This window comes from Phaenicophaeus curvirostris, chromosome 1 (genome assembly GCF_032191515.1).
Source record: "Phaenicophaeus curvirostris isolate KB17595 chromosome 1, BPBGC_Pcur_1.0, whole genome shotgun sequence".
NCBI classification, from domain to species: Eukaryota; Metazoa; Chordata; class Aves; order Cuculiformes; family Cuculidae; genus Phaenicophaeus; species Phaenicophaeus curvirostris.
In genome coordinates this window covers 86,581,024-86,606,766 of record NC_091392.1, presented here as the reverse complement: position 1 = coordinate 86,606,766, position 25,743 = coordinate 86,581,024, and the positions used below count along the sequence as shown (strand labels likewise).

Sequence of the window (25,743 nt, the reverse complement as noted above, 5' to 3'; positions counted from 1 at the left end):
GACACCTACACAGAAGATCTACTGCATCAAGATAAGCATAAAGGCTCAATACCTCATATTTCTGAGAAGAAATTAATTTTAGCATCAGTGTACTTCACTGAATATCCATGGATTATAATTATCATCAAAGTAGTTTATCTTTCTGTGAGTGATGATGATGTTGTGGAGACCTGAGATACCAGCGAGGCTGTTGTGCACAAACTTCACAGCAGCCTGTCAAGGCAAAGAAAAAATCTGAAGAACAAAACATGGGGATGATGTTATTTTCCACTGTATTCATATTCTGTGTATGCAGATAACATAGTGTGCCAGTTTCTTTCACACAAACTGCTTGCTGAGGTCAAATGACGATTCCTTTAATGTGACAGACTTTGGGAATAACTTTCCTCTATGCTATTTGCTGTCTTATGTCAGGCAGAGGGCTGGCGGAAGGGCAAATAAGCGGAGTGAGCCTTTTAATCTGCAGGGTGAAACACTGGAGAGGTGAGAGTGCGAGCACGTCCAAGGTATAGAAAATGCAAAGCCAAGACTGGCAGGTCTCTCAGGTAGATTTATTAGGCAGCTTCCATATAGCAGCTGAGGTATCCATTGTGTTGTATCTAGCAGAGACTTGGCACTGGAGGAGTCACAAATCTTGGATCATCATATTTGAATAGATTCCATGCAAGTGAAAATAGTTTATTGTTTAAATAATAAATGAACATTGATTTGAGGAAGTAATTTATTTTTTCTTTTGGAATGTATTCAATTATTTTAAAGCATTATCAGTACCTTCTGTCTGGAGATCTTATAAAAAGACTGAGAATGGAAAAAGTTATTTGCTGAGATAAGAGATGAAAAGTTGCTCTTATATTTGATCATAACCTGTTCTTTTCTCAATTTAGAATTGCTCTTTACTATACAAAGTGAGTGTTTGAAACACACAGCTAAACTTCTGACTTTTTCTAAATGAGTTGTCTTTACTGGTTGTCTGAAAGTAAGCGTACACATTCGGGAGCTATATTGTAGATGACTCATATTTTTGCACACACCTTGCCCCAGTGTAGTTTTTCTGGTAACAAGCTGTATGAAAGCAGGAACAGACGTCAAAGGAGTGTAAACATTGCTTAGGCTGTCAGGGCTGATGACAGGAAGACCAAAGATCAGTTGAAACTAAAACTAGAAAGGAGCATAAATAGGGATTCCATCAGCTAAAGGAGATTTAGATAAAATGTTTAGCCTATTGTTGAATGGAGTGGACATCCTCCTGTTGGACGAGATGGAATAAGCTGAAATACTTAATGCTTTTTCTTTAGTCTTGATAGGTAAAACTGGACCCCATACCTCTATGCCTTTTGTCACAGATGAGGAAGCAGAGGGCCAGTAAACATGAAGGAGAAGGAGGTTCAAGAACACGTGAAGTTGAAAGCTTTCAATTCCGTAGGATAGGATTCCCCAAGAGGTAGTCAAAGAGCTGTTTGTGACAGTGAGGCAAGTTTCCATTATCTGTGATAAACTTGTTGTAGAGAAAGGTCACTGATAACTGTGCAAAAAAAGCTAACGTTATGTGTATATTTAAGATCAGAAAGTGGTTCCAGGGAGTTACAGGCAAGCAGTTCAATCTCAGTCTCTGTAAAAACCATGGAACGTGGCCTCCAAGTCTGTTTCTGAGCATGTGAAGGCCAAAAAGGGTGATTGGGATCAGTGAACATGGATTTGCTAAGGGTGATTCATTCTCAGCCAGTTTGATTTCATAGTCAGCCATTTCATCACAAAAGGTAAAAGGGATGTGGAAAAGGAGGAGAGCAGGAAAGGCATTTGACACTGTCCTGCAGCTGAAGAAGTGTGACCTAGACAAAGGGTGTATTAGATATGAATGTTGCACGGACCACCAGGCTCAAAGGCGTAGTGACAGGCTCGGTGTACTGTGGCTGGTAACAAGTGGGAGATGAGACAGAATACGTCCTCCTTGTTTTTAGAGGATGCAAAATAAGGAGGAGTGATTAACACACCAAACAGCAGATCTTGAGTCCAGTGGGACCTTTTGGGCCATCAGAAATCTCCTGAAGGCTAAGAAGAATAATAAAATTCTTTTTCTGGTATAGTCAAATAACATGGTCGATACAGGCTGGGAGCCAACTGACTGAGTAGCAACCTTGCTGAAAGAGACCAGGGGACAGCAGGGGATGAAAAATTACATGGGAACTAGCAATGTCCTCTCATCACAACCAGACAAACTTCACTCTGAGCTACATTGGGTCCAATTCAGTATGTGACCCATGTATTAGATTCCCTCCCAGTTCTACAGGGATGCTGAAAAATCTGGGGAGGACCCAGTGGAGGGTAGCCAAGATGATCAGGGGCCTAGTGCACATGGCTTCAGTTGAGACCTTGAGGGACTATTGCACCTTTGATCTTCCCAGTAGCGTGGAACCATTCAGCAGGGGTCAATGACCACAAGTTTTCACTTGGGGACTGGACAGGAAATTTGGAGAATAATCTTTTTTTGAGAGGTTTAATACAGTCCCAGAATAGTCTACTCAGAGGGAGAATCTCCATCCTTGGAGTTTTTTCAGTACTTGGTTACCCAGACCTGTGATTTACCTGGTCTAGCATTGGCTGTAGTCATTTTTAGAGTAGGTCTTTGGCCTAGATGTATTCAAGCAATCTTGTCCAACCAGCATATCTGTGATTCGGTGATATCTCTTCCCTATTACAAAGCGATGTGGCATTTGTTAAAAAGTGCACGTTATGGACAGGAATTGTGTATAAATTCAGCAGGCATTTCTTTTAAAGTCCATCCCAAAATCTGTGTGGGTCTAGTAGTATTGATAAGATATAATTGACAGTAGTGGTTAAAAAAAACATTAGGATTGGTAATTCTTATGCCAAATATGAACACAGTTGCTACATGGAATGGTTTTAACGGTTAAGCGCTATATGATGCAGAATATAAACTAAAAGGAACCAGTCTCAACTTAACTCTCTTTGTGCCTTTTTTTCAGAAATCTGTACAGTGGTCACTGCCTTACATTGTGTTTGGAGCAACTGGTCTTTTGTCTGGACTCTTAAGTTTATTGTTGCCAGAGACCTTAAACAGCCCTTTGCTAGAAACTATTTCAGATCTGCAGGTATGCTCATACTGGAGACTGGGTGATGAAGCCATGTCGTTGCAAGCCTTAGATGGCTCACAGGTATATTCTTATTTATTTGTTTGTTTGTTTGCTTTCTAATACTTTACTGTTGTGTTTATTTCAGCTGTCAGCTTGAATATGCCACTATGAATAGATTAGGGTAGTAATTCTTCGCCTGTGGAGGATAGGCCCCAAGGACATGTAGAAGGTAGTTTAGCAACCTCACCACCACATCTGAAATGTTGTCTGGAAGTGCAGGCTGAAATATAGCTGGGTTAATTCATCCCTTCAAGGCCAAAACCTTACAGTCTTTTCCTTGGGATAAAGGACTTGGTGTTGTCTGTGCCTCTCTGATCTGTAAGACTGATTGCTGCAGCACGTTTCATGCATAGCTGACCATTGAAGACTGAGAATGCTAGAGCTTAAAGAAAGCAGTAACCTGTTTGTGAAGGGCTGTTCTCAAAGGCAGGACACTACTTCTGCCCTGACCTGCACTGGCTGTTCTTCCAAGTCAATTGTTTGGTCTATCTGTCACACACCAAGGGAGACAGAGTAGGACCCAGAACTGCATTTAAACATTTAGTTTATTACATATAATGTTACAATTCTAAGTCAAGAATATAAGCTTAAGTCTAAACCAATATTAGCATCCTGTAAGAGTGTGTGAGGGACTATATGACCTGTCTGGAGTTCAGTGCTGAAGTCCTTTTAGATGTTTCCACGAGGTTGATGCAGGTGAAGTTTTGCAGACACTCCAGTGCTTGGAGGGATTGGTTCTGTGATGTTATGTTGATGTCAGTGAGGGCCTCAGACCAGCTGGGAGGGAGCTCTGATTATGACCTGCTCCTCTAATTCTCTTACAGTCCCTTCTCGAGTGATAACGTCTGGGGTATCAGTCAGCACAGCTCCTTATCTTCTTTATCTTTGGCCAGTGGAGCTGCTGGTAAGGGACACAGCAGGTTTCTTTGGCCCCCCTGCTGGTTCAACCACCACCAATGTGTAGGGATCCAAAAAACTCCAGAGTAACACGTCAAACCATTTCCAACACAACTCATGGTTTCCACATCCATAAGTCATCCAAGTATAACTTATATTGGTTTCTATTCATAAATCAATTTATTAATACTTCTGTTTTCATGATGACCTCTGATTCTTTGTTCTGTGGCTATGGTGTAACTCTGCATACCTGCGTTTATATGTGGGAGGGAGTGACCAGGGGCCATTTTGGTCATCCTGATAGGCAAACAAGTGGCATAGACATAATGGCTAGCTCATTATGTCTCTTGCTTCATACATGGGCTTTGATGCGGCTGCTATACGGAGTGGCCACCAGACCTTCATCTTGCTCCTCTCTACCCCATGGCTCAGCGAAGCAGGAGTCCTCTTCAGCAGCTTCAAGGGGGGAGGAATAAGTCACTATCCTAGAGAGTCTTTAAATGGGTTAAAGCTAGACTAACCTCTAAGATCTGTCCCGCTGTTGATTCTGGGAAAGGAGATTAATTGATAATATCAAAAATACAAAACTCCCAGGCACAGCATAATTAAATGTGGTAGCAGGATGCTTTTCTGTGAGGTTTCCTTGAATGCTGTTTTTTTCATATCACTTTATACTTCATTTTTTTCAATCTCCTGGACACAATCTCCTGTGTGTATCTTCCCGTTGTGGGGAAGTGTTTTCACATGGCTGCTCCTCCGTGAGAAGTAGCTAGAGAGCTGGAAGTAGGTGTTTGAATTTGGGTAAGGTTTCAGTGTTTAAATCCTGGTCCCCAAATTCTAAATATTAGTGGACTAATAAATTATGAGTAAGTGGTCGGAACACTTGAAGGGCAACTCAACAAAACAATGTTAGTTATCCCAATAGTCTGAAATGAGACAGGATCCTTTAACACCTTTTACTTTCATCTGATTAATTTTTGATGAAGCAATCTGATATTCACAGGTAGTCATAAGTTTATTTTCACAGAAATCAGGAGGCAGAGTAAAATGCATTTCTAGCTTCGGAACATTTTCTTCGTTTCAAAGGCTTCAGCATGTTGCTTTGTTTACCAGTTGTAGCTGTAATAATTCTTGACAGGACAGCACAGTTTAGTGACAAAAGCACACTTGAGAAAAGCTTGAAAGAGGCAGCTCTGTAACAATTAACTTTATACTTTAGCTGCTTTACATGCATGTTTCATAAATATTTTTAGCCATACTGGATAATGTGTTGTGATACCGTATTTTTGCTGGCTCTGCAAATCCGTCATATACATTTACATCAAGTTTACACCAGCTGTTATATTAGTAATTAGATCATTATTACATCTTAACTCTGCAGATGGCTTAGTAGCAAAAAACAATTCTAGCGAACAGTGGAGGTGTTGAAACTTAGAGGAGGGGGAGTCATATTTTCCTGTCTAGCCAAGTAAAGTCAATAGTGCCCTTTGGAGGGACAAGTATTGTCTGTTTATCAGTATTTGCACAAGTTATTTCATTTATGTCAAACAATCTTCTCAGGTTAAAATGTTCCCTGCTTGCACTTCCGTAGGCTTCTTAAGGATCTCAACCTGAACAGGTTCCACAAAAGAATAAAAAACATGGTGTTCTTAAGGAACACTTTTCCCCAGATGGATTAAAATTATTGAATGCAAATGAAAAAAAAAGAAAAGAAAAAAAAGCATTGGTTCAGGCCTGAAGTAATCCTGTAACTTCAGTGAAATTATATCTGGAATGTCTGTGACACGTTAGGGTTTATTTTAAAGCTCACAAAGAAAGCACTGATAAAATGGAAAGCTGTTAAACATTAACCCTCTTTGACAAGGCCATGGAGAGGTCTTATGAAGCTGCTGTAAGAAAGCTGTAGAATTTATTTGGCGTACCCTGAATTCTCCCTGCGGTATCCATTGTACTTTTGTACCACTTTCAGGGTAATATGCGGTCTGGTTGCCCAGAATGGAGGTTTTGTTCCTGTTAACATAAGTGACTGTGATATTCAAGTTGGACACCATCCAGTGATAGCTTGACTTTCCTCAAACGACTTTAAAAATCCAGAAAAAAGCATAACATGATTCCCTTTATATCTCCTGACAGGTCTTAATGCTCGAACTGTTTGAAATTCCTTTGCAGTTAACGCACATTGCTGTAGCAAAACTCCTCTGAAGACAGATCTAAAGCCACAGATTTTGCTTGCATGCTACTGTCAGTCAGGAACATGAATTCCGTTTCTCTATTTTTCACCCTCTCTCTCACCCTTCTATGCATGTGATTAGGCAGGCAGAAGTCTTGGGGTGGATGCAAGCATACTGGGAAAAAAAATCCTAAATACTCATACTAGAGGGAGTTCATACTAGTAAGACAATCTTTTTAACTGGAATAATTTGCATCACTGCCATGGAAAAATGCTACACTGGTCAAATAAAAATGAATTAGTTGTAATAGCTGACTTTAGTTTGGTGGTAAGATAGAAATTGTGTTCAAAGGAATCTGGCTAAAGTAGTTATACCTATAACAGTTTATTTTCTGAACATGTGAACCGATAATGTTTTTCCATTTTTCATAACACTTTTAGTTGGTATTGCAGGGGTGTCTTGCTTGGGAAAATGCCTGTGCTGCACAGGGAGAAGCAGTAATTTGGAAAGCTTTTATCTAATCAAGTAATTTCTGTGTTTTGAGCCTCTGGTTGCAGTAGCTCACCACAGAGCAGGGAATTTAGACTTTATTTAAGAAAGCTGAGTAGATCATCACTGCAGAACCATTCTAGACAGTCTCTCCTGCATGTATTCTTTAGTATGCTGATGGAGCACAGAAAGTCCATCTGCTAGAAGCCCATCTCTTAAAGGAGATTCTGAAGAACCAAGGGTACAAATGAATCTTGATGAACTCGTCTTTTACAAAGTCTTAGTAATTTGACCTGTCTTTTTGTACTTTTTCTCTACCAGCATTCCAACAAAGGTATAATGGTTTATGCTTACACATTTTGAGATTTATTTAGTGGCTTCTGTGCTAACCAATTACTTCACTTTTGTTTCTAGTCTGGAGGCAAAGACAGTTCTGCAGGGAGTGGAAGTGAAGATGAGGAGTTTTATGATGCTGATGAAGAGACTCATATGATCAAGTAATGAGAAAAAGAAGCACTCGCCTATTTTATGCCTGTTATTACTTGCCCAGTCAAGACAAGTATTGGGGACCTCGCCTGTCAGGGAATGTAATTGGGCAAGTGCCTGTGTTTTTCCTGACTAGGAGAGGGGTTTGGTAAATGTTCAGACTTATTACACCACTGGTACTCTCCATACGAGGCAACCATTCAATTTCTTGTGGTTCAGAATGTCAGTGTGTGGACTGCTTTTAAAGGCAGGTGAGATGAAAAGGATGAGATGATGTATATTTGAAGCCTGGGAAATCACCTAGGCTTAGATAGATTTGGGCAGATCGTCAATGCACGTATTTGTATTTGATTTTCAAGGTGGTTGATTTTGATTCAGTATAAATGGATAAACCTGAAAATATCCACTGTTTTTTTTCCTGTACAGTGAAAGTGGTCATAGAATGTGCTGTGTGCTACTCCAGTGGGAACAAATTCCTGAAATTGTGTGTTAAAATGGCTTCTGTATATTGAATACAGGAGAGTTAGCTATGAACACAAGGTTTCTCTTTCTGCACACAGACACCTGTGTAGTGACAGGGTGCAGCTGGTTGGTCTGGTTGGAGCTGTGCATGAACATGAACTTAGTGGTAATGGGAGGCCAGGAGGAAGGACTACTGGAAAGATCAGCCATAAAGCCTGCAGACATAAATGACGCTGTTGATTTTTTTCCTTCTTTTAGTGCACCATGTATTTTCTTGGGCTGTTTTATGCGTACGTTTGCCACATGTTCCCCACATTTCACCACTGCTGTTTATAGCTTTGCCTACTTTCACCTTTTTCTCACTTAGCCATCAATATTGCAGCTCAGCAACTTCTTTGTGCAATGAAATAATTATGTGAAGGATATAATTTCTTGGGTGGGACATAGTTGAGGTGTTTGTCACATACTGTGTAATGTGAGGTGTGTGTGTTAGAATATATAGCTCATTTCTCTGAACTTCTCTCTGTCTCTCTTTCTGGAAGAAACTTAATTCTGAAGTGGTAAGAGGAACTAGGAGTTTCTGTTACATTTTGGGAATTATTGCCAGGAAGCTGCTAGTATTTGTTTAAAATTCTTGCATTTATATAAAATTCTTATTTAGAAAAAAGGCAAACCTCTTTGAGACACCGTTTGGTTACATGATGTTTCTAACCACATGCTTGCTCAAGCACTTGGTTAATTGACCTTGTTGAGGAAGACACCTTAACTGTCCTGTTTACACTGAACTTTCTGTAAGCGCTTAATTAGACGGATATGGAATCTTGAAATATGAAACACAAACAGATGAGGCCTTGCAAGAACTCCATTTTCTTGATTACGTTGTCTTCATTCTCTAACCTTCCTATTTATTAAGATTAATTTCCATGAAAAGTTTTGTCTTTATACTTGCAGTTCCTAGGAAAGTGCCACATATCAAGTAGGTTATCAGGCTTGCTAGCAAGGTTTCTGGATGTTAGCTTAAAATACTGGATAAAAGAAAAATTCAGGAAAGTTCACTGCTGAATATTTTCTGCCTAAACTAGGAAACTCCTTTATGCTGAAAGGAAATGAAAGTAAACTGCATCTAAAATTTGCAGCTAACTGCTTGAACTTTGTTCACTGGAAATTGTTAATGCTGAGCAAAGTGCAACTACCTTGGTTGATGCAGAGGGCAGCCCAGAGACTACAAATTCATGCATGCAGTACTCCCACTGGGCCTGAACTTGATCCAGGCACTGACTGTGAGCAAAGTTGGGAACTTGCAGACAATGCATCAGTACTGTTGTGATTTTTTTCCTTGGGTTATGAGCTTTGCTAGAAGAAATCCAGCCTGTAGTCCTCACTCTTTTTTTTTTCTAGACTCTGGAATAGTTGCTGTAGATGTGATAGAGCACTTTTAAACCCAGCTGGGGAGTCTGCCTTACTTGGCCCTTTTGTATGAAAGAGAATTACTACAAATAAGGTACATGGAAAGGTCAAATCTATTTCTTGAAAGATTTTTTTTTTCTCTTTTGCATTCACATTTTGAATCATGGGCAGCTGAAAAGATCACTTCTTTTTTGTTGCTGAGGGCTTCTAGATAATTAAAACCTGCTTAATTAGAAGAAAACAATGGTAAGCCTGGCGGTATTAACAATGCTGCCAAGACCCAACAGGTTTTTAGGTGTCTTCTGCCTCTGTCCCTCTTTGGATGGTAGGTAGAGTAAGTCTCCTGAGATGGAGACAGGAACTGTTAGCCTTCTTCCCCCTGTACTGTCGTGATCTGCTGCTGGCATCCTTGATCATGCTGCCAGACACTTCAACATAATTTTCATTAGAACAGTAAGATGCTGTAATGGTTCAGGTGGAGGAGGTCAGTCTTTGCAGGAACTGAGCTGGATTTTGTGACAGTCCTCATGCACTTTTATATTATAAGTATGCATATGTAAAATTGCAAAACCAAGAGTGACGAAAATATCAGCTTTTTTTTTTTTCCCCCTTGAAAGTTGCTGCACTTTAACCTTAAGTCTGTCCTGTGTTTGCACCTTTGGAATTGTAAAGGATAGCATCTTTTCTTTTTTTTTTTTTTTTCCAACCACAGGAACACTCTATTGTTACTTTCCTTGGCAAGTTAATTCAGAAGTTTTATAGGAGGGAATCCCTGCAGGAGGATCTCAGCAGTGAAGTATCAAGCTGCTTAAAATTGCCTGCTTTTTCCCCATTGTGTTCTAAAGTCCAAATGAGTTAGGTGCATTAAGTTTCTTTTCAAAGAGGTTTATTTTATAAGAACTTGCCTCCTGGTGCGGAAACCTTTAGGATCACTTATTTTCTTTCTCATAGAGTGTAATGCTTTATAATATTGTGATACTTGTGCTATATGTAGCATTCACAGGGAAGAGATGCTGACAGTAGCCTATGTGGTCAGCATTTTCTGTCTAGATGGAGCATTATTGCAAAGCAGAAGTTCTTCAGTTGAACAGTGCCTGCTCCTATGAGTTTCACAACCATGTTACTGGAAAGCCTGAGTCAGAAGGTCAGAAAGAACTTGTGACTTTGAAGTTGTATATAAGCAGTCTGTGTAGGCCCAATTAATAATCTCAGTGTTTGGAGCATTAAGTTTCCCCTGAGGAGCTACTAGAGAGAGCAGCGGCTGATACAGCAATTGATTTATCGTGGTTTATTACATTTTGCAGTGCTAGAGTATGAGACCCAATATCCTTGTCATAGTTGAGTGAAGTATGACCATTTTATCCCACATTTTTTTGCTAAAATAGCTTTGTATACTAAGCAGCCTTTGTTACAGTCAAGGTGTTAAGGATTACAGCCACGTGCTTCTCTGCTCACAGGGCACAATCTCTGACAGGGTTTCCAGACTGTATGGCTGTACTGAGGTTAGCAGAATATCCTTTGCGGAATCATGGGGAATGCAGTCGAGCCATACATTTTCCAGCCTGTTTCCCCAAAGCATATAAAAGTAGTTTGTGAGAGAATGTTTTTGTTGTACTGAGGAGAAGGGGAAAGTGAGGAACAAACTTACTCTTCCTGCAGTGTGTTAATGGAAACAGTTGAGCTTAAGCTTCTGTTCTCGATGTCTTCTGCATAATCACAAATGCAGAATTGGTTAGTATTATTTTGTTTTAGCTGAAGGATGGTGAGCTTTTCCCACCCTGCTAGAGCTTCTTTGATCATGTTCTTTGACAGAGCTGAATCTAGACATCTGTATATGTGAGTCATGAGCCTTGCAGTATGTCAGAAAAGCCCAAGAGCGGTGCTGTCACTTGATGGTAGAAGTGTGTGGCCTGACACACTTGTTGCCTGTGTCGGAAAGGTCTGTGTTAGGCTGTTTACCCAACAGGAGACTTAGGGTATAGCTGTATTTTGAGTTTTATTGCTTGTGTCTTCCTACAAGATGCCTACGTAAGAAAGCCTCTGTGACAGATCTAACTGTAGAATTGGAGGGGGAACAAATTACCTTATAAAGAATTTTTCCATGCTATTTATTTTTAGTGCTGTGTCCAGTCTTTTGTAGCCATCAGTTTTTCCAGGTGCTACTGTTATTTAAGTGTAATAGAACCGAGTATAACATCAACCCTGACAGTCTGAACTTACTGAGCTCTCATCTTATTTTTGGTACTACTTACTGTTTGTCATTCTGGAAGAAGCTCCTGTGCTGCCTAACAGGGAACAGATTTTTCTGTTCTAATTTGAAATGCTTGTTTAAGTATTTTTATTTTTTTTTATTTCCTCAGTCAACTTGATATGGAACTGTGTGTAAAATAACATCATAGAATTGGGTTATCTTAAGTGCCAAAGATAACTCTTACTGGAAAGCAATGGTCCAAAACTAGTTCTAGCTGCATTCATTTAGTATTCTTCCATGCAACCTGCTAAAACTGGTGTTTACAAGCATTTCTGCAGCTTTAGGGGAGCAGAAAGATTTATCTTCGTTTGCTTGTCTTTCATTGCTCAGTTCACCTAAGTAGCTTTTGTTTCTGAGAAATCAAAGAAATAAATAAAGCATTTAAGGTAAAGTGTAGGTTTTGTAGGTGGTGCAGAATTCATACCTTATAGCCATTACAGAGAAATCTGCAGATCGTGTTTGCTTCTGAGTTGCACATGTCAAAGCTTACACTAAGGCTGATAAAAAGGTTAAAAACTCCACGCTGGAATTTGTTAGTTTGTTCATTGGCCTTACAAATTAGCATTGCTAAAAACAGCTTGCCTGGAGCTTCGTAGGACCTAGCAGATTTCTATAAAATGCGTGGTCTGTTTGAGGCATTGCTAAATAAAAATGTCTAGGTTTAAATCCCTGTTACAACTAAAATTCACTGCATGTCAGTCCTGTCACGGCTGCCTGTTTGCCAGTAAATGACTGAAAGTTTGTGCAGCAAGAGCTGGCTTCACCCAGAGGGAACGGTTTAAAATAAATAATCTGCGGTCTCTATGCAGAATCAAGCGGGACCATGGGGTGTCAGGGTCTTCTCATATACAGCAGGCTCTTAGAATGGAATATGTTTCAATAAGTACTTGTTCACCCTCATTTACAAAAGATTTGTAGAGTAAACTTGTCTTTAGCATGCGTATTGCTGCTTCCCACCAGCATGTCTGAAAAGTCGTATGTGTTACCTGGCATGCAAATAGCCAGTCTCACGCCAAGTTGAGACACTGGTTTTATTTCAGAACTGCGCAAGTCTGGGTGCTCAGTGGCTTTCCACAAATCGAGAACACTGGACTGGACCCTTCAGACTCAATTTATTACAAAAGTTACATACATACATGCCAAGTGTTTCCCTCTACAAATGACTGGTTAGTGATTTAATGAAGTTACATGCGGTTGCATCATGCAAGTTTTCTACGGTACGTATTCAGTGGGTTGATGTCCACTCTAAGGACACTCTCCCCCTATGTTTCTCTGCCAATTTGGCAATCTTGATGACAAGGCCTGATTTGATATATCCTCCTTCAGTCCAGATGTCCAAGACATTCCTTACATCAGATCTTTTCGCTTTGATCTTTTACTTAGTACAAGTTCTGCTACATCATTTAATATTAACAAATGTTAGTCCATTCTGCTGACTGCTTATCAAGATGTTTAGAGCAATACACTCTTTTTGCAACAAACACATCTGAGGTGCTCATATTATATCTACTTTACTAGGTGGCAGGGAAGAAGTATAGCAGTAAAAAAACCATTTGCCAATATTGGAAGTTGTGTTTGCTTGAATATGGCCCATGAGAGGTATTGGCACATCTGTGTTCAAACAAAATATTTTTAAATGGTAGAAACTTGATTGGGATATGTAAGTTTCTGATATTAGTTTGTAGGAAAAGAAATTGGTGTTACAGACGCTGATGAAAATTGTTAGAAAGCAGACAACTGCTTGGTGATTTGTGATAAAAGAATTTACTGTGGTTGCTGTGATTTCAAGTATGCCTTTAAATGACTCGTTTTGAGTATTTGATCCTTGTTACTCTGAAGTATAATCCAAGTTTTATTTTGTTCTCATTACAATCTAAGTTACGTAGAAATTGGAAGTGTATTTTTCATATGGATACTTTTATTGCCCTACCTTTCCTTCCTGAATCTAATAATACTTTGATTTTATTTTTTAAGCTACCTCTTTATGTTGAGCTTTCTTGTCAATTTTGTATTGAATTGATTTTTAGGAAACTACAAAACATTTCCTTTTTTTATTTATGTGGGGAACCTTGACGTAGGGACCACAAGTCCTCTTTCTGTTTAAAGTTTTTCTTAATGGCCTTTTAAATTGAGTCAAAAGACTTAAGCTTTTGAAGGAGCAGAAGTAGTACACACACCATTTGCTTTCAGAAGGGCCAAAAAGCCCTTAATATTTGCTAACCTCATTTGAGGACCTGACATTTTGGGGACAATGAAAAGTTTTGAGTTGGAGAGTTTTAAAAATCAATTTAATTTCTTGTGAATTAAAGAGCTTTTAGTTACTGGTTTTACTATTCAAAGAAAAAAAGTAAAACACTAATGGAACCCTGCTGCTTTCTTCCAGACACTAGTCCTCCTCCTTGCCCCCCATGCTGTCCCCTACCCCACAATAGTCTCCAGTTCCTTGGCTGCATATTGTAGTCAGTCCTTTCAGCGAGACAACAGGCAGCACAGGAGACTGGGATCAGTCTGTTGTGCTCACTGTTCCTACACAGCTCCTTGTTTCTTACTCAAGTGTTCCCCTGTGGGTTTCTTCACCAGCCGCGATCCCTTTAAAGTTGTAGCTCCTTCTGAGTTGACTCTCAGCCTCTGCTCAGAATGTGATTTTCCTTTGGCATTTCTCCTGCTCAGCTGTCTCCTTTCCACTCCTCTTGTGTTGCCTTTTTTCCTCCTACTGCTATAGCACTGTAATTTTTTTTTTCTTGGCATTTACTGCCCTTTCTTAAACATGCTGTTGCAGAAGTGCCAGAAACTCCTCTGACAGTGTTGGAGGTGTGGTGGTCTGTGCTTAGAATGCCCACTGTGCCCAGAAGGTGGTGGACACTGTATGAAACACAAGAGGATCCATCTGAACATAGGGAAGCACTTTCTTACTGTGCGGATGGCTGAGCACTGGCACAGGTTACCCTGGAGAGGTTGTGTAGCCCCCATGCTTGGAGATCCTCAAAAGCCACCTGGACATAGTCCTATAGAGCCTGCTTTAGTAGGTGGCCCTGCCTCATCGTGGGGGTGGACCAGACAACATCCAGAGGTCTCTTCCAACAGCCATTCTGTGACTTTTGTGCTGCCTGTTGCTGAGTTGGCTGGGACCAGCATAGGGTAGTCCCTGGCCTCTGCCTTTGCAAGACACACACTACAGCCCCCTCACTACCAAACCCCTGGTGGTTATTATGCTCAATACATGGTTGTACAGGGTTTTCTTACAAATCACGCCCTTACAGTTCAGGCTGACAGTTTTGTGAGTGGTAGTTGGTACTGTGTTCCCTTTCTATATGTTACTGTTCTTCAGGTCCAGGAAATGGAGTAAGGATATAATCAAACATTTAGACCCAAATTCTGTGTCCGATTACACAGTTTGCATCCTTGCTAATTTCAGAGGATGGAATTTGTATCTCCACTTGACCAGAGGAGCAGCCAAAGGGGTAAACTACTTTCTACTCATCATCATGAAAATAAGCCTTTGCATAGTTTCTATATCCTATAGACTTTATATTGTTTTCTCGTGCCAGTTTAATTTGAATAGCAATCAAAAAATCTTGCCAGTTGAGTATCAGGAAGATAGGAATGGGGGGAATAGATTCACTGCTTTAAACAAAAATCTATTTGTGTATAGTTGGTGTGTGTATTTTTAAATGTTGAATTTGGATTACTTGAATTCTGAGTGTTATGAGCCTTCCCATGTTAAAATGAAGACTGGTACTTTTCAGAAATACTTCAACTGTTTAGTAGTGTGCTGTTGTGCTGCTGAAAGGTCTGCTTTTAAAATACTTGATCTAAGAAGTCACAACGAAAGACAGCAGAAGGTTTTTCACAATCGACCTTTTATGGTGGTATATTCATATGTTCTGTGAACAGCTGTAGGATCCATCTTTTTAAGATGTTCTTTACCATAAGTGAGGGGCCATAACAAATGTTGAAATATTCAGAATAATTGCACTTACCTGTTGTTTTCTTAATGTATTTCCTATGCATACTGCCTTACCTGTATGTGCTGTAAATATCAGGTTCTTAATTTATAAAAAATAAGTAAATATCAGGTTCTTAATTTATAAAATGTAAAGTAGTTTTAAAAATAATTATGTAACACTACTTTTTTCCAGTGATATCTATCTTCTAATGGGGTAAGCCCAGGTGAATTTAGTCAGAAGTTAATATTGGTGGTCTTTACGGTCTCAATTTCTGAATTACATGGATCATTTGAAATATAATTTTTCTTTTAAGATTTTTGTAGAGGTTAATGTATGTTAGTAAGCCAACTTCTAGGTGATTTGTAACAGCTCTGATACTGCCTCTGACTCATACAGTTCATATAATGTCTTTGTAACTTATTTTGTGCCTTTTCTTCCCCTGACACAAAATCTCTCAATAAAAACAAGCTCCTTTGCAACACTGCAAATGTATTTCATTGTACTGAGTTTTTTACTTGCCTGACACTTGTTTTGGTTTTGATGTTTTTTTTTCTGGAGGGTGCTGAAGCTCTCAGAATAGAATAGATGTTTATAACAGACTGCAGAAGAAAATAGACAAGGTGGAAAGCAGGTCATTCTGGAATGGCAGAACTACAAAGCGCCTGGGAAACTGGGACTGTCAGTACTAATCAATATATTCCACCATATCTATCACAAATCATTTCTAATGAAAACTGACACCGATGGAATGTGAGAATCAATTTACTACTGGCTTCACTTGTGCTGATTGATGTTGAAAGACTGGAAACACTTTGGGGGGTTTAGCATAGCGAAATGTCTGTGGTGGTGTTGCCAACACTTGTACTAGAGGAGTTTCCATGAACGCAAGTTGGCACTTAACACCCCTTCTTTAAAGTGCTGTACAAATGCACAAAAAACATATTCCCTGTCCTCAGAGCTCCTGCCTAAACATCTTGGCAGGGAATTTGAACATTTATCTTCATTACCTGGAAATGAGGTGCTAGGAAGCTTGACTGCATTTCCTGTTCCCTGTCCAGTGACAAAATATTGTCTGTATCTGAAAATAAAAAGGGACTGTGGGAAGAAAGGATCAGTTCTGTCTTTTAAACTGTGGGGTACCAGGGTTTTCATACATCTGTGTATGCTTAAAATAAACAAAAACCAAAGGTAATTTCAAGGTTCTCTATGCTAGTCTCTTGAGCAGATGCCAGAGCACTTCATCTGTCAGTATTTCGAAGTGTGCACTCTAAAGCAAGATGGGTGGCCTGTATAGTAGTTAATATTACTAGACCTTATGTTATGTTGCATTTTACTCTTTCAAGGTGGCGCTAAGAGCAATAATCCTGAGCACAGACCACTGCCAAAGTAATCTTTTGCTCTTGTAGTGCTCGCTGCAAACAAAAAGTACAACCATCGTAAGTATCCGGTCTGATTAATCCGTGATAGGCTTTCTAGAGTCTCCTGAAGCTTTAAACAAGGTATTTGGAAGTCTCTTGAACTCCCAAGTGTTTTTGTCAGCAGCCTTTCCAGTATGAATAGTGAAAATATAAAGCATACACCGATATCCAAAATCACTTGTATTGTTCATCCCATGATCTAAATTTACCAGACAAAGGCCATCTTTTGTTACTGTTATTACTGTTATTTCTGATTCTTGTGACTCTTACTTGTGTTTCTAGTACTCGAGATACTTAGGATTTTATTTTGCTTTCACTTTTGTTGCCATTTCACCACGGAGGCGATGATGGAAGGCCCAATTTTTGAGGTATCTGTTATGTGCTCAGCATAGTTCTACCCATAGCTATTCAAATTTGTTGTTCCCTCTTCTCCAACATGTTTCAGCTACATACTGAAGGGAGCTATTGGCCTGAAGGACTTGGTTGGCTGTTTTCTACAGGAGGATATGGAGTGCTTCTCTGAGCAGCTACTGGGTATGGCAGTATGATTTGCCATACCCAAGGGCTGATTTACATTGATGTACCTTTCCGTGCACCTTTCTTTTGAAACTGCGTAAACTTGGGCTGCTCTTCAACGCAGCTTTGATTGCCTGTGCTTTAGGAACTGGCTATTTCTTGCTGTATCTTGCTGTAACTGGAGCCTATTTGACCACAAAGCCGTTGTGTTGTACTCTTTGTTGGGATAAGATAAGGAAAAACAGGGCGAGAGACGAAGAATGAGGGAAGGATCCATAAATAACGTGGGAAGAACTGTGGTTCACATGGCTGAGATTTTTAGTCAGTGTACCTCTAATCTTTGCCCTATTGTGATGTTTCTGCTGTCATTGATCTTTCACACTGACAAGAGGAAGCCATCAAATGGGGGGTATAGAACTAAAGTGCCATACGTGCTTGTTCCTTGCCCATAATAGCCCTTTGTGGTGTTGAGATGGCAGTAGTAAGCATTGTCTGCCAGCTGCCAAGCAGCTATTGAGCAAAATTACTTGATTCTTACAAACTGCACCAAACATCTCAAATTTAACTGAAGTTACCTTCTACTAGGCTCGTAGACTATTTCCAAGTAGCGTGCTTCTAAGTGAGACTCTGCTCTGCCTTTTTCAGTGTTGTCATCTTGTGTCTTGCTGGTTACACAGACAGGACAAGTACTTGTGGTCAAATTTTCTCTGTCTTGGTGACTAGAAATCTCTAATCCTATTACTTAAGAGCACCTTTTAATGAACAATCCTTTCTGCAGGGAGGAGGGGGGAAACCTCAACTTCTTACTGATCAAACTTCTTAACAGCAGGTAATCTAATCTAATACATGAAAAGTGGTTTGTGGATGATTTTTTTCTCTAGTAAAGATGACAAAGATAAAACTGATCAGATTTGCTTCCATCTTGTGGAGGGAGGAGGTAAGATGGCACCAGAAAAAGTGTAGCATTCCTTTTGATCTCATTTTCCCTTCCAAACTTCTCCTACTAGAAGTTATCTAAGATATGACAATGCTGCAATCTGTTCTGCGGCTCTGAGTGGGTCATTTTGTTCATTTCTTTGCGTTTGGTATAGTCCACACTGTAGCTTTGCAGAACTACAGTGGGGAATGTCATGAGGAAGGCTGATCCATGCAGATAGGATTACTTGGAATTTTGCAGGTTTAGAGACAATTCAAAATTTTATTTTGATTCAGCTGTGGTTTGGGCCATGAACCAGACCCCAAAGCTGGAGTGCTGCTACATGGGAGTTTTTATTTATTGTTCTTATGGAATTATTGTTAGCTGCCAGATTCTGCATCTTGAAGTCTGAGACTTCTGATCCTTAACCAGTCATCCAGCTGCTCTGCCTAGCAGCCATGCCAGGACAAGGTGACACTTTTGCTAATGTCATGATGGAGCTGTGCTGTGGGTCTCTAACATAAGGAGAGAAACAAGCATAAGCAGCATGCAGGAGCTTTGTGCAAGTGAAAACTACTGATAAAGGAAATTGTTCAGGGTAGGGGTAATTCCTTTCTTGATCAACTACTTGTTCCAAGAACTCTTGTAAATCTTTGTCACTTCCCAAAGCACGTGGATTTGGTAGGAATCCTCTACCTCATTTTGGATGGTGAGTGCACCCAATAGTAGAGAAACTCCACTCAAGTGCTCAGACTGACAGCTTCCCTTTCTTCCACAAATAGGAGATGCCGTATTCCCAGATCTGGACTCACATAAAAGTAGGAGCTGTTAAAAGATGTACTCTGTCTATAGTTGCATCAAGGAACCAAATGGGGGTCAATACAGAGTTCCCTTGTCTGACAGGAGGACAGCAGATCTCCATCCTTCAGCTTACCTGTACCTCCCCATGTGGAGAACTGCCCCACCAGCTTGAGCCTGCAGTGCTCCAGAGTTTTTTAACAGTGGTTGTTTACCATTCTGCATTCACCCTTGTTTTTATGTAGTAGTGAAAGTGGCTACTTATACTTCACATACTTGTTTTTTTCCCCCAATATTAAACCTGCATCATGGCACCTCACCAGCTGTGTTGCGTAAACTGAGCCATGGATACATTTACAGTGAGTACCAAATACCCACCCTGTTGTATATTGGTTATTAAATAGCAGTGGGAGTTTTGTGCTTGTCCAAACTGTATTCTGTTTGGGTCAAGGTCTTTTTCTGGTTTGCTTGAGAGTCACTTTGAAATGTTTGATCAGCACCTTGTTAAAGGAAGTGAAAAAAAGTCCTCTAAAGCCTCTCTGCAAGCCCTGCTAAAGCATCCACTACCAACACAGTGATTAGGACAGAACCTTTCAGAGTTTCTGCTGAAATTGTCATCAGTTCTGGGTAAGTCACTTTTCCCAACTAAGTTTGTTGCTTTCTTGAGCCCTTCTCCCCCGCTCCTATCTAGAAAAGGGAGCCAGTGTGATTTTGCTGGATCACTGTTTATGTTCGGTTAGTGTTTATAATAATGATGCTGGACAAGGGTGCGTCTCTGTGTTAAATCTGGCGTTAAGATGTCATAGAGAAACTGAGAATTACTAGGAAATTAATTTTTTAATGCTTTGACCCTTGCATGGTACAAAGGGAGGGCAAGGTTTTGGAATGTCATGGCTTTGAGAAACTGTGTACACAAGGGTAGGAGAAAGTGGTGCTTGCAGACTGGTCTTTTCTTGGGGACATTGGGTTGTTTGAATTCAGGGTCTACTATGTTCTAAAATTTTTAATTACAGCTGTGGCCATTTGGTCTTTTTCTCTGCTAGTTTTCAGTTTGTTAGAGAGCAGTGAATGAAGTAGAAGTTCACTCAGATGACATCTTTATTGTCCCAGATAGGAGAAACTGGACTGAATGACCCTGTGCTCCTATGAATGCTGTTCCATTTCCTCTTCCCTTCTATCCCCGACTCAGAATGGTGGTGCACTAGCCTGGTTAAGCAACTTGTTCTGCATAGTCCCAGTGCTTTTATTCTGGGATTGTTTCCTCTCCACCACTCCTGCTTTCGGTGCCCTGAATCTGCATTTAACTAGTTCTAGCCCTAAATATCTAGCCTGTGTCCTATCCCTGCCTGGAGCAGATGCAGCTTGAATGATTGACCCTCTCCCTTTGGCAATTTGACTTTGACTGCACAAAACAGCCAATAAAGTGGAAAGGGCTGGGCAGCTGATTACAGGGATTAGCTTGAAGGTGTATAATTTTATGATCTAAGATAGAGGGTGAAGTGTTTTCTTGAAGAGCACAGTTGCATTCCTCCTTTCTCCTGCTGCCTGATCTTGATGATGATGCTTTTACAAGTCACCAACTCAAAGAATAGCGTACGTATTTGCCAGGCACAGCTTGGGCTGGAGACTTAGCTTGTTTTTCAGTGACTGAAGCTGGAGTGTGTAGTGATGCAGGTCGTGATCTGATCTGTCTAGAAACTCTCTGAAAAGACATGACTGAAGCCTCTGTTGAGATCCTCTCTCATATGAGGCTGGTTCTCACTATAGTTTGTCTGCTGAATCTCTTGATGAGCTTTGTGGTACATGTATTGTGCTTCTAATAAAGAGCATCTCTTTTCTTGTGTCTGCTGTTGCTCTTATTCTTGTCTGTAGTGTAATTGCTCCCTCATGGCAAATGTTTCCCTCGGGGCCCTCACACTGTAGAGTTTCTTAATGATTCTCTCCTCCTCTTCCTTCTTTCCACTCAAAACACACAGTTGCCTAGCTCTTTCCCTGCACTTCTCTCAAGCCACTCCTAAAGGTATACTTACAAATTCTTTCTTAACACATTTTGCTTCTTCAGCTTCTCCTTTTTATTCTCTTCTCAATGCCGTGTTAGCCTTGGAACAAAATACAGTGTCCAAATTGACATATCCTGGGGATCGCCTATTACCTGTAAGGCTGATTTCTGTTACCTGTGTGTGTGACATTGACACAAGCTGAGAAGTTTGATCAGACATCATTTACAGTAGATTATCTATACCACTAACCAAGATCATACAAAGCCACAACAGCTTTAATGTTGAAGCTCTTGCTGAACTTTTCACTGCTTGTTTATTTGTTGTCGGTTTTTAATCTCACTCCCCTCCCATACAAATACATCTCCCAGTGCTCAGAAGTAGCTCCCAAGGACCAGGCCAATAATTATAGGTTCATTAAGAGAAAACAATAGATCTTACAGGTATGTAGGTGTCATTGGCCTGTTAAATGTGAGACCTTATTTCTAGTTCTGTCTCAAATGAATGCCTGCACATTTTTTACTAGTCAGTCACTGGATGAAGCACATAAACAAGGGTGCTAGTGTGAGTCTTCTCTCTCTCAAGTGAGTTTGTGTTGGAGTGACTATTCTCACTTAGCACTGATGATTTATTCAATTTGCTTCGAACTGCTGTAGATTCAAGCAATAAGTTCTGAATTGGGTCAATTTGGACATAACAGCAAAGTGTAAAAATACTAGGCTCTGGAGGGAAGCCACGTGAAAAATACCAGCTCCTGGAAGTGCTCTGGTCCAGTCTGATTCTGCCCCTAGCAGAGATAGAGCATCATTGCAAGAGTGCTCCTTGGTTTGGCTCAGCTGTGGTCTGTCCATCCCAGAGTTATCGTGCCTTAGATTTAAAGTCTTTTTCTTCTTAGCTGAAAATAATCACTCTACCAAGAGCTGAGCAAACCTATGCTGATATGAAAAATGAAGCAGCTTTTTCTCACCTGCCAAGAGTTCCAGCACTATGTTTTTCTAGTTGTACATGTTTTCTCCAGATGCCACCATTCTTCTATCCATGCGTTTAAATTGGTGAGAGCTTCTTGCTATTGAGTAGTTCCTCTTTGGCATTTGGGTATTTACATAGGTATATAAATAAAAGTGCTAGAAGGCTCCTGTTTTATGAAAGTTTGCCACAGGTAGTTTTTCAAGATTGTGAGACATCCTGATTGAAATGAGATTAGTGGTTGTAGTTTAGTGATAGGTAAAACACAGAGATAGAGGAAAAATGTCCTTTGCAGCTGCTTGGAAACAGTCTAATGAAACGTTTTATATGTAAACCATGATCTTGTACTATTTCAATGAACTTCCAGAGGACAGTACATGTATTTAGAGCCCAAAATGCCCAACATCTCAGTCAACTTTCTTGTGAGCCTTGGAGTTGATGCAGCCAGGGCTCCCTAGTTCCTACCCCTCTATCACCCTCCAAGGTGATCATTATGAACTTGGAAATTTGCAGACTTTCTGAACAGCTGACCACACTGAGTGCCAGTGATCTTGGAAATGCTAGAAGCCCTGCTTATATGATTTATGTTTGCTACCCCATAGCTTACTTCTTAAATAGCAGGTGCAAAACTGACTGGATTCTTGTGAATTTGCTAGTTGAAGCTGGCCACTGGCATCCTCAGCTAGTGATAATGGAGTGATCACTTTCTTTGGTAATGCTACGTTGCATCCTGAAAAGTTTCAGTTTTTAAATAATTATAGATTTCAAAAGTCTTCTCAGACCGAGAGAAGTAATTTCTAGTAAAAGCTCTCTGCCTCTTTCTGATGTGCCTGATCTGGCCGCAAGTGGAAAAAAGATATCAGGCTTCATAAGCCACTGGATGTGGTCCAATGATATGCTTAGTTCAGAAAGGATATAAACCTTTAACTTATCTGATACGAAGTGCAGACCCAAAGCTAATGTGAGAACGTGCAGCAGTGAGAACAAGCAGCACAGGCATCTGAAGCATTTTCGAGCCTGCTGAGTATTGATCGGTGATGGGTGGGAATGACTGGAGAAGCATTTCAATTTGGCGTCCACATGTGATCCTGATGCTGTCACAGTGAATTAGCAGCACTTTCTTTTCCCTGTAGTCCATTCCAGGCTTTTGTCATTGAAGCATCCCCTTTGCCCATATCTATTTGTTAAAAGACAATGTGAAAAAAAGCCCAAATAAATCCACAGAACTTGTGCCCCCAAAAGCCTGATTTTTTATGCTAGTATCCTCTGAATGGAGACTCTGAACCATACTGAGCCATCACTGCTAAAGACTGTTAAAGCATAAATGTTATAGGGGATCCAAGCTACAATTACTCATTTTGTACAGTCACTTAATCCACTAATGGGGAGAAATGGGGCAACAGTTTAAGAAGGCAAGAGAACTGTCAGAGATTATTAAATCTACTGGAATGATTTGTTTTGGTAGTCTCTCTTGACCCAAGTACATGCTTCAGCTAATGCAACAGACTTAATGCCTCTGGTAATTAGAGCAAGAAGTGATGGGTCATCATTAGCAACTGCCAATTAAGGGTTGTATTTCATCTGGAAGGCAGCATCTTCAACGGGACTTATTTGTTGCCACTGCAGATCATCTGTGAATCACAAGTGGTACATTGGACTGACTCATTTGTATGATTTAGTAGAGGCTTTTTAATACATGCTTACTGTTCCGTATGAGTGGATTTTCTAAATAACTGCCAAACAGAAAAGGCCACAAAACTGTAATCCCCATACAGTTAATAATGCTGCTCTTATTTACATGGTGTTGGGTGACTTTTTTTATTGTTATACAGTTCACAGTTCAGATGATTTTCAATGATAGGTTTGAAATATATTTATCGTATCTATGAAACTGAAGAGTGAAGAAAGGAAAGCCAGGCAAGCATGGAAAGCATCAGTAATTGGGAGCTTCAGAAGATACAAGAGCCAATCTAATATATGTTCACAGAATGCTTTTATGTGGGTTACACAGATCCACAATCATATTCACTTCTTGATATTGCCAAAGACATGAGTGAAGGTGATATATCATAGATTCAGTATTTTTTCAGATACTGGGAAATCCCTAAATCCTCTTGGAATACTGATAAGCAAAAGAGGACACTTGTACAAAGGAAATAAGCCATGAACTGAACTCCATTACAAGGTACTGTGAGGTGTGCACCGAAATAAAACAAATGAAGTGATTAGTCATTTCAGATGATCATATGCAGATCCACAGGAAGGGAACTATGACTTGAGAAGACCAAGATATTGAAGTGTTGTTTTAAAATGCTTGAAAATAGTTGGGTAAATCAGTGAATGCTCATCAAAGAGAATTTTGAGGACTGTCTGTCATCAGCTAGCTATGCAAGTGATGCCAATATCCTCTGAAGTGATACAAAAGAGAGAAGAAAGTTTGCAGTGACCTCAATGAGAACTGTCTGAGGGTGAGCCTCCCTCTCAGAAATATGCCCAGAATATGGGGGCTTAAGCCTCTTCCAAAAATCAAGAGAAAAGACAAGCATTCACAGGTATGAGAAAGGTAGCCATCCTCAATGTGGATGGGAATCTCCTTAGAAACAAGTATATTTGGGGAATTTAATTGCCTAAATTAACAGAGCTTAAAAGCAATTTACAGGGCTCAGATCCATCGTATCTCATGGGTTGTGAACTACAATTGAAAAAGCCTTTTCTCTTTGGGTTTTCATGTAATCACCTGGCTTCAGCGGGGTGCTTTTTATCTCCATGAAGCAGTTACGAGCTCTTCTCATCTGTTTAGCCTATGGCTGGCTTGGCCATCATGCTGACACTTAGGAGAGCTGGATGGGAACTTATGGCCCTGGCTTATAGTCTGTAGAGAGACATTTCTGTGGCAGGCCATGGTCTCCCCTGCTTAAAGGGTGTTAACCATGCATAAGCTGCTCAAAAAGCAAATATTCTCAATCAAGTTAAAAAATATGCCTGGTTCTGGAGAAAGGAGGGGAGTCTAAGTGATAAGAGGGGTGTTCATTCCTTCTGTGCTTCTTCAAGAATGAGGAACAAGAAATGACTTTTCTTCGCTCCCTCTTGCTGGTATTCCTGGGACATTAAGTTGTTATAGGTTCAGAAGGAAATGTTTTCTCAGGAGATTGTTTATTAGCCGTTGGAGATTGATTCCATCTGGGGTTTTCTCCATTTTAATCTTACTTTCCTATACAAGCACTGTCAGGATAGATGCTCCCTGGAAGGACCAGCCTGGAGCATAGGTTTGCTTCTGGAATTCAGGTGGTTAATCAGAAGTCAGTGGGGGAGGCAAGCTAGAAATCCTGAGTTTTGAACAGGGTAAGCTGCAAAAGCAATGGCTGCTGGCTGAAGAGAGAGGAAGGTTTCACTGTAACAACACTGCATCGGTTCAGCAGATCTCATTGGAGAAGCCTGTATTCTTTCCACTTTGGTTCTATGTCCTTTTTTATGTCTGCAGATGTTTCTTTCTCTGCACTCCCCTTTCTCTTTCTCCCTTGTGATGCAAGTATTTCTGTTGTATTTCCTTCTCACACATGGCCATCTGCCTCTACTCTTCTCCTATGCCCTGTGGTATCTGGTCCTCATGTAATAAAGGAGAGTCCTTGTGATGTCTATTTGCCACAATGAGGTTCGACTGGCTGCTGTTTCCCATACCACTATACTGCTTTTCCCTTTACTGAAGAGCCTATTGCTACTCTAACCTGCACTACGTTTTGCTGTTGGTGCAAGGGTTGCAGTATTTTCTATCAGTCAAATAGCACTTTTCTCATCCTATAAGTAGCATAATAAAATCTATAGGCACTCAATACAAGTTGTATATCTGCAAGGATCTCCTGCATCCAGTTC

The 25,743-nt window shown here is 40.3% G+C and overlaps 1 protein-coding gene across 2 annotated transcripts in view; it reads left to right on the top strand.

Moving 5' to 3' along the window:
* The window catches only part of SLC22A15 (solute carrier family 22 member 15), a 38,841-nt gene extending 29,822 nt beyond the window's left edge, over positions 1–9,019 (top strand). Inside the window, exons 11-12 of one of the 2 annotated variants that reach the window (XM_069866977.1) lie at positions 2,985–3,173; positions 7,124–9,019. In XM_069866977.1, the coding sequence (XP_069723078.1) occupies positions 2,985–3,173; positions 7,124–7,210 (276 nt within the window). In that variant the 3' untranslated portion in view covers positions 7,211–9,019. Of the gene's footprint in view, positions 1–2,984; positions 3,174–7,123 lie in introns of those variants that run through there. The other variant, XM_069866981.1, reaches the window with a different exon arrangement.
* The last annotated feature ends 16,724 nt before the right edge of the window (positions 9,020–25,743 follow it).